Genomic DNA, 9625 nt, shown 5'->3' with positions numbered 1-9625 from the left:
TGAATGTTATACAAATTCATTTTCAATTTTCAATACAATATTATAATTCAATGTTATAATTCAAGAATTTGAATTTGAATTTTATACACTGTGAAGTGAATTTCTAGAAAATTGTCTGCTGTGGTTTTTCAAATTTTATTTTCAATATCAATCAGAGATGAACTGGAGTGTGAACCAAGGTTATAATAGTTTTGGATTTGTCATAGTTTAGCTTTAGTTAGTTTTGACCTTTCATTTTCCATTACAGTTTAGTTTTAATTAGTTTAAGAGCCGGTATTCTAGTTTTTATTTAGTTTTGATTTTTGCAACAAGACTTAGTTTTAGTTTAGTTTTAGTTTAGTGTAGTTTTAGTTTTTTCATACCTTGTTAACCAGGTGCAGGATTCAAAAAGGTCAGAGTAAATATTTTGTCATACCGTTTATTTTCAAGTCCAACATAATGTTCACTGCTCAGTTAATGCTGATACCGAAATGTTGGCTGCTGCCTTGAACACATGAAAATAATATAAACTTAGTATAAAAAAATATAAGCATAAATTATATAAAATAATGTTGACATAAATAACATAGAAAAAATATTAACATAGATTATAAAAAAAAACAAAATAATATAAGCTTCAATAAATAAAAACTTGGACTCTGTAACAATAAAGGCAGACTCATACAATAAAAACTTTGACTCTGTAACAATTAAACTATTACAGATGCTCTAATTCATTGCTCCTCTACGTTTTGTTGAAGTACAGGGCACAGCCAGTCAGTGCAGTAAACAAGCTAGTCCCTTTACGCCGCTATGATGGTGCTGTGCGGCACTGACAACTGCCGAAAACTGTCTAAAATTAATTGGGAAAATGTGTCAGATTAATTTAAATCCTAAAGGCTATTAATATTGTTAAAAACTACAACTAAGGGAATTTTGTCTATCATTTTAGTTAGTTTCAGTTAGTTTCGTGAACACAAGATACAGTTTTAGATTACTTATTGTTTTTGTTTTCTAGTTTTTATTAGTTTGAGTTAACTGCAATGTTAAACAAAACAAATAGTTTCGTTTTAGTTAACTATTATAACCTTGGTGTGAACATATTGTGGCTTAGCCACCTTAACTATGTTCTTACTTTATCTAAAATCTATTGGGTTCACTCTTTTTAGGGCAGTATTCTAAGACAAATGTTTTGAAACAAAAATACACAATAGTACACAAAAAAGGGGTCATATATTTAGAATAGAATAGAACATACTTTACTAATGCTATCTTTTATTTTTGACCTACCCCCAAGCTTCCATTATTCTCTTCTTTTTCAAACCAAATACATCTTTCGTGGTTGTTGTATGGCTTTGTTGTATAGGTCTCTTTTCTTTTCACACTGCTAGAATTCAAAAACTTCAGGAGCAGAGCCAACTGTAACACTGAATGCTGTTACACTATTGATGAAATTTATTGTGCAGTCCGTCCACTTTTATTTAGGTCCTGCCACAGATCTATTTCTGGGTACGCCACTGCTCTGATGGCCTGGGCTCATCTACTAGCACTGAAATTTGCACAGGCCCCTGCAGCATGCACAGGCAGATCCAGCCGCAACATGTCCTGATATGCAAAGTGGTGAGGGCCGATTATTATCCCTGTAGCTTTTGCTTTTCTTAATCTGACTGTGTTGTTTGTGTCTGACCTTTGTTGTCATTTCTTTAGAAACTGCCCCTCATGACCTCATGAGCTTACCTGAAAGGGCAAGTGGTTACTGAGTGCTCACATCTGAGAACTTATCCACCCTCTGTTGTAGCTGTTTTTTCACTGCACTTCTATAAGAGGGCTGGACAGTGAAACTCATTCAGAACATTTGCCAGTTTGATAAAGGCATTTTAATTCTGTTTATCTTTCCACCACATGAAGACTCTTTAAAGCCCATTTGATTCAGACTGTACTCTATGTTACAACAGAGAGGGTGTGGCAACTTTTTTTCCCTCTCTCCCTCTCTCCTTTACTTGTCTCCCTGGACGCAAACAATCTCACAACACAGCCTAAATACATGGACCTGTCTGCACAGAAATGTTTACACATAAAGACATTCTTGATAGAAGTCCTGTCTCCCTGTGGTTTCATTCACTTTTACGGGGTGTTTCTTTTGTCCTCAGTTGAAGAGAGTAGAGTTCTGCTGTTTTGCGCACAGACAGGACAGGACATGTAAAGTTTCTGTGTGTGCGCGCATGTGTTTGGGTAAGGAATGACGTAGCAGCAGCTGAATCTGGTTAGGCAGGATTTCTTAGGGAAGGGCAAAAAAGCAGAAGTAGAGACATGGAGAGAACAGAACTGGAAACTTTTCATTTCCTTCACTAAACTTTACATTTTTTACGTAATCTTTGCCTGTGTGTGCCTGTTTGGATTTGACTTTTGACCAGGATTCAACTATAGGTAAGCTTTAGTTTGATTTCAATCAAATTACTGTGTGACTTTAGTGAACAAACTGTAGTAGACAGGAGTGTTCATTCCAACGCAAATAACAGTTGTTGAATTTCCTTGAAAGCTGAGACGGAAGTAAAGGGACAGCTACCAATTTTCAAAACTTTCATCATGAGAGGAAAGTCTTTCTGTGCTATGACAAAAACAACATGTTTAAGTTTGGTACAGTTATGAACAATCACACAGCTTCTTCAAATAAAACCTGGGTGCTGCCATGCTTTTAATTTCACAATAGTCTAGGAAGATTTTAAAAATGATAAAGATGGAAACTGGAGTTGTCCTGTGGGTTGTGAGCATAAAGGAATCTTTTTACCATCCATTTATTGTTTATTAAACGAATCCTAACTTTAACTAACTAATCTTCAATGTTTCCAGTGTTCAGATTACCCTCACATGCACATGTGGCAAATACAGATAAGTGGAGCTTTAGCTTGTTCCTGATTAAGAAATGTTCCTCCTTCCAAAACTTTATTTCTGTGGCTTTCATGTATTGGTAGCAGATAACTACAAAATGTTACCCATGATTCCTCTGATGTGATATGCTAATTGAATCGATAACTGTTACTGTTACTGTTACATCTGATGTTAACTTTAAGGTAAAGTAAGAAATACTATCATCGTGAGCATTATTGTCACTGAAACCCTATTCACCCTTATATAAATGTATGTGATATATCTGAGTGAAATCAAGTTGTATTATTGTTACTTCATTGTTCCAAGTTTCACCCAATTTTTTACTGTTTTTCCAACATCTGATTTTATTTTGGATGCTCACATTATTTCTCTTTTCACACAAAGAACAAATTATTTAACAAAAAATTAAAACTACCAGGGTCAAAATCGTTACTCACCCTGAAGCTAACAGCCAGATGTGAGTCCTTTTGCTGGGTAACAGCATGCAGTGGTTTGCTGTGGTTTGTAACCAGTGTCTGACTCATTTCCTGAGGAATCCCAGTCCAGTCTTCTATTATAACTCTTAGGAGCTCCAGATCTGATGGTCTTCTGGCATAGACCCTCTTCAGTCCAGCCCCCTCAGATTTCATTGAGACTCCAGTCAGGGCTTTGTGGAGGACAGTTAATAAGGTTCATTTTGGTTTTCTGGAGCTAGTTCTTCACAAGGGTTCAATTGGTTCAAAATGTTTTGGTTCGTTGTCACATTAGGTGATAAAACCACGACCCAGGCCCAGTTTTCCTGCCTAAACCCTCAATGGGGAGTTCAAACTTAATGTAAATGGTAGGACAATCCTCAGTTTGACCTTGAGTGATTACAAGCTGTGAGTAATACAACGTTAAAGCGCAGGATTGCACAACAGTGGTTTGTGCTAAAGTTCAATAAAATTTGTTTTTTTTTGTTTTTTTTGTTTGTTTGTTTGTTTGTTTGTTTGTTTTGTTTTGAAACTTTATTTTCTGTTCGCAAAGTAAAATAATGTTAGCTTACAAAATATAACTAGGATGTTTAGAAAATCTGTTCAAAATGCAATGTTTTACAGCTCTTGGGAAATTTTTACAAAAATCCTAAAATTTTATTTGGGGGGCTAATCATTTTGACTTCAACTGTAGTTACCTTACTTATTTATTTAGTCAGTCACTCAACTTTTTAGAGATTAGACAAACAGATGTAAAGGGCAATAGAAGTACTGGTATGAATAGTTGGTTAACTTTGGACACTGCCAGGAAAAAGATGCCACCGCAGTTGTTTGTAACAAAAATGTTTTAAGTTCTCTACTCTTCTCTGTTCACCTCTTCTCTGGCTTACAAGTACTAAGCTTAAATTAGAGAGTAATAGTTAGAGTCGGTAGTAATCTTACTTGTGAGAATATAACTCTGTTTGTCTTACTAAGTTTAAGAACAAACTCAGGAAGTGCATCCAGCATGTGTTCTGACGTATGTTTTTTTTGATTGTTTGTTCGTTTCAGACAATGAATTTAATGAGTGATATTTAAAAACGTATCTGTTTTAGATGCAGTTTTTATGTAACAGACATATTCATGAAACCTTTCATCCATTTGGTTTGGGAATTATGTAGACAGCATGTATGTCCAAATAGAAACCATTATCAAACTAAAGAGCAAAGTCCTTTAAAAGTACTAACAATATTACTTTAGTCAATGAGTATGAACGGAGTTAGTCTTTTTGTTTGTTGTTTGTTTTTTTTAAAGGGGAAAATAACCTTTTGTCTCTCTCTTCAAAAGGATTTGGCTGTCGGTCTGTGGGGCCAGTTGAGGATCAGGGATGAACTGGTCGGGACTGGAGAGTCTGTTGAGTGGAGTCAACAAATACTCCACTGCCTTCGGGAGGATTTGGCTGTCCATGGTGTTTGTGTTCCGTGTCCTTGTTTTTGTGGTGGCAGCACAGAGAGTTTGGGGTGATGAGAGCAAAGACTTTGTGTGCAATACTCGCCAGGTAAGATGGAGTGATGGTGCTGCTTTTTAAAACTCTTAACCCATTTTTTCCAGCCAACACCTTTGTATCTTAAGTCAGAAGCTGAGAGATGGCTTGGTTATGTATTACTAGTGGGTGGTTATGCGAAATAGAATCCTTATAGGGTCAGACAACACTTGAAGGAGGTCTTCTTATCAAAGATTTTAACATAGCATACGGTGGCACTATATCATTCATTACAGCAGTAACACCTGTGGTTTAGAATTGATCTGTTTTTTTACTGAGAAACCCTTTTCTCTTTTTCTGTACGACTCTTGTTTTTAATATTTTTCCTGGCATGAATGCACGGACCAGTACAGGCAATCATTTCATTGACACTACAGCCATGTCAGCAAATGTTAACTTTGAAAACAATTCTTTTTGCAGCCTGGCTGTACCAACATCTGCTATGACCACATCTTCCCCATCTCTCACATCCGTCTGTGGGCGCTGCAGCTGATTTTTGTCACATGCCCATCTCTGATGGTGATGGCTCACGTTAAATTCCGAGAAGGAAAGGACAGGAAATACGTGGAACTGCATCATGGCTCTCACCTTTACGCCAACCCTGGCAAAAAGAGAGGAGGGCTGTGGTGGACCTATTTGCTGAGTTTGGTCTTCAAGGCTGGGTTTGACACATCTTTTCTCTACATTCTGTACCGAATATACCATGGATATGACTTGCCCAGGTAAGGCTTGTGTAATATCTTTCAACTTCTTTATTTTTTCTGAAACACAACTGGGAAGTATAAAATCTAAAAGAGATTGTTTTTCTCTAATTTCAGATTATCCAAGTGTTCACTCGAGCCATGTCCCAACACTGTTGATTGCTTCATCAGTCGTCCAACAGAGAAAAAGATCTTCATGCTATTCATGGTTATATCCAGTGCTTTGTGCATCTTTATGTGCATCTGTGAGATGATATATCTCATAGGAAAGCGCATCTCCAAATTGCTGCGGGTCCGCCGGGAAAATGAGAGGCTCCTGTTTGCTGAGCAACATGAGCTTACCACTATGGCCCTACCCAGGTCCCAGTACCGCAAGACTGACCCAACACTGGACAGCCAGATGAGTTTAAACAGGAGGGACAAGGCCAGAGAAGCTGGTGTAACTACAACACTGTAGGACTGAGGTGTCACTGGGTGTGTTTGTAATCAGTGGTGACACCAGAGGATCATGTAATCCAGAACAAGGTGGCTGCAAAAAGACTTTTGGAGGGTTTATCCCTGTGATCCATTGGAACATTAAGAGTTCATGAATCTCTGCTGGAGGGATACAGGCTGACTGTATGTTTTAATGGATTTTTAGGAAAAAGGATGCTCCAATCTGGTCATTGTAGTCCTGTCCATAGAGCGTTTTCATGTGACGTCATCAGCTTGGAAGTTGGCCATGTTGGAGGCACTGTCACAACAGAACAGAATTGAGCTCACAGGTACATTGGAGTATTGATGCACAAAAAGATCAATTATTGCCACATTTTTAGCTGCACTAACAGAAAAAAAACATCTTAAAAACATTTGACAACCACAAATTGTCACAAATTGGGTTGAGAAGTGCAAACAGTTGTCTGAAGAACAGATCCGATAGTGGATAGTGGATTTCTAAGGCAATAATCTGGACAACGTCTGAGTCTGTTTATAGCATTTTGTTTCTCAGGCGCTCATGTTGACATTGATGTCTCAGCAACCTTCCTGCCTTATGCATCCAAAGTATCAACAGCTCCAGCTTTCACTGTGTTTGCTGATGTCATCAATGTCATGTTTATTTGAATGAAACCACAATGTGGGCCAAGAGAAAAGAGTTGTAAAAAACGTTGGCAATGCAATTCAGAAAACATTTTGTGAGAAATGTGTTGTTATCATGGAGTGTTTTGAGGTTTTTATAGATTGTTCCTCTAATTCCAGAGCTGGGAGGAAGAGTTAGTTATGGGCTAGGAGTACAAACAAGGCAGCTCACAATATTTGGATAGTATACAGAGGGCAGAACCTGGCTCGCTGAGTCCTTGATAAATGTTTGTGTGCCCTGTAAGTTTTTTATTATTTGTTTGCAGATAAGACATTTTGAAATTCTATTTGACAGTGCACCTCTATCACGATCCATTCAATGTTTACATTCCTGTATCTCCAATATGGCCGTGCATCTAGGTAACTGTCCAAATTTTGACGTCAGTGCAAACACTCTACTGAGGAATGTCCAGGATTTGGGGTTTACTGTTTTGAGTGTCCTGTATTCATTTGAACATTTATATTTCATTTTGATAATAAACAAAGTGCAGAGGCAGAATTCACTTTTTAAATTAGGTTTAACTCTTTCCACCATGAAAGATATCGCTGGCTTTTGTTAACATCATTTAAAGTTTTGCCCAGCTCACCTGCCCCTAGACAGTTTTTCTTTTTTACTCGCCCAATGCTCCTTGTCCACCACATCAGTCAGCTCTGCCCCACAAAGGCAAAGGGCAGTAACTGGGCAAATGGTGAGACTGAGAAAATAGCTTTCAAGTTTTTGGTCCCTCCAGACAAATTTGTTGTTTTTATAGTAGTGTAAATGTACATATTTGATGTCTTCTCTTATAGAATTTATTTATGGACGAAAACTGTTGCCATGATGTGACCTATGACCCCAAAAATGCACATGCTGCCCTTTGCTTTTGACAAGCAGTTTAGGTATCGCAAAGGCAAAGAGCATAATCTACCATGTATATGTGATCTTTTATTCCTTCTTTCTAAAACGGGTCAGAGTTCAAACAGGAAGCTTTGTAGGGCAGAACTTAGCTTAGCTTCACAGCAACAATTCATTGGTATTTAAACCTGTTCCTCCAGCTCCAGTTTTACTTGGACTGAATACATGTTGGAAATCTGACTGATTGGCCTTGATGCCTGAAAAACTCTCCATTCTTGGCTGTTTGATCATCCCCTCTACAACAATCCTGTTGTGCTGCATTACTCCAATTTTTAGTAAATAGGTCATTCAAGAACTGGAGGACATTTTGGCATCAACATTTTAAAAGATAAACCTTCATTTATACATTTTTCTGTTGTATATTCATCAATAAGAGCAATAAGAGGTCATTATCTCAGACTTAATTGGCTCAGGTTACACATCAATGGTACAATTTTATTACATGTTTTATAATTTCTTTGACATATTTTGCGCAATGCTGTTACCAACACTCAGGAATCTGAAAAATTACATGTAATTATTTTTTTATATATAGAAATATACCATTAGGAAAATAAAGTAACTCTCTGAATAACCATTGGTATATTTGGTTTCACATTTGACTTGGGTTCAGTAAAGGACAGCAAACACTATGTTGCTGGGCTTGGCTGGAGAGGCTGTTAGGTCCATAACACCTCTGTTTGTAGTCTTACTGTAAGAGGAAACATTTTGATCTAACCTGCTCTGACTGAACTTTGATACACCTGCTGAGAAGGTACAGTGACTTTATGTTTGTTTGGTTGATGTGCTGAGAAACACCTGTGTTGTGAATATTTTTGTATTGTATATATTGCAATGAAAATGTTGTAAATAAGTAGTTAGAAATGTTCATTTATTATTAAAAAAACATGGTGTATGTACATGAACAAATAAATAAATAAATAGATAAAATTTAGCCTTAATCAGTTCAGACCACAGCCATCTACTCTTCACAAAATAAATCCAAATAAAACAAGTGGTAAAGACGACTCAGATCCTTTTCTTTCTTTTCCACTTTTACCAATTGCTCAATGTGTAACATTGTTTAAGGTCTTTTTAATTCAGTTTAAATTTATCAGTACAAAATCTGTACTTGATGCTCACTTGCATAGAGGCTCAAATAAGGCCAGGGTAATTTTGAAACTGTACTGCTTAACTAAAATTTCACTTGTTAACTCACAACTCAAAGACTTACAGTTTGTTTTTTGTTTTGATTTGTTTTTTTTTTCCAGGAAAATAGTTTTTGGTAAGGCTCCAGCCACCTGCGACCCTGAATAGGATAGGTGGTTCAGAAAATGAATGAATTAAGTCATTTCATATTGCTGTTAGTGCTATACCTCTTTGTAAAGGCACTGTTATTGCCTTAAATGTCAATAAACATTACCTTGCCATTTTTTGTCATTCCCAAGGCTATGTGGACTAATACTTGCAGGTGGCAGGCAGTAATCTTGGGATCCACTTCCGCTAATTTTTCTATCCCTGAGGGTGAACTGCAAGAGTCTGTTTTAGATCTTGTGCTTTTTAGAAATCTATATAAAATACACATTATTGGTATATTATTGGTATCCTGTTCTGAGGCCAAGCGCTGTGAACATAGAAGCCAAAAAGCAGAGCATGCTGACAGCACAGTAAAAGCACAAACAGCCTGACTTGCTACCTGCTGGTGTCTACAAAAGGAAGTGAGGCATCCGGACTGGAACAGGGAGGGTCCGCCAGAGGAGGCAGAGTAGCCACTGCCTTCCTCTTGTTAATGCTCCCAGGTGAGGACAGGTCACCATCCCTGAGTAATGAGGGCTCATCTTGGAACATTATTCTGCATTACGACCACCTTGGCTGCTTTAGATGCTGTTCTCTTGCCAAAAGCTATTGCTTTAAGTAAACATCAGGCTCACACTAACAATACAGAATTATTTTCCACAGGATCAGGGAGACAGAGGCGGCTGCTTGTAGAGGGAGTGGGCCTGTGAGGCCAAGAACACGTCATTTTACCATAAACCAGCAATGTCCTTCCATAATTTTTGTCAGAATATAATCAGCTTCAGGATTAGCAGGT

At 37.4% G+C, this 9625-nt stretch overlaps 1 protein-coding gene across 1 annotated transcript; it reads left to right on the top strand.

Annotated features, from left to right (window-relative positions):
- The first annotated feature begins 2290 nt into the window (after window positions 1–2290).
- On the top strand, window positions 2291–7106 carry LOC141806467 (gap junction beta-4 protein-like). Its single transcript, XM_074692019.1, has 4 exons — window positions 2291–2406; window positions 4647–4857; window positions 5263–5564; window positions 5661–7106. Exons 2-4 carry the CDS (start codon window positions 4687–4689, stop codon window positions 5998–6000), a joined length of 813 nt encoding a protein of 270 aa, XP_074548120.1. The 5' UTR covers window positions 2291–2406; window positions 4647–4686; the 3' UTR covers window positions 6001–7106.
- Window positions 7107–9625: the final 2519 nt, after the last annotated feature.

This window comes from Halichoeres trimaculatus, unplaced genomic scaffold (assembly GCF_033239565.1).
Source record: "Halichoeres trimaculatus isolate MK-OKI-2021-1 unplaced genomic scaffold, fHalTri1.1 fHalTri1_scaffold_17, whole genome shotgun sequence".
In the NCBI taxonomy this organism is placed as follows: Eukaryota; Metazoa; Chordata; class Actinopteri; order Labriformes; family Labridae; genus Halichoeres; species Halichoeres trimaculatus.
The sequence above is the reverse complement of the archived record's forward strand: the minus strand, read 5'-3'. Positions and strand labels throughout refer to the sequence as shown.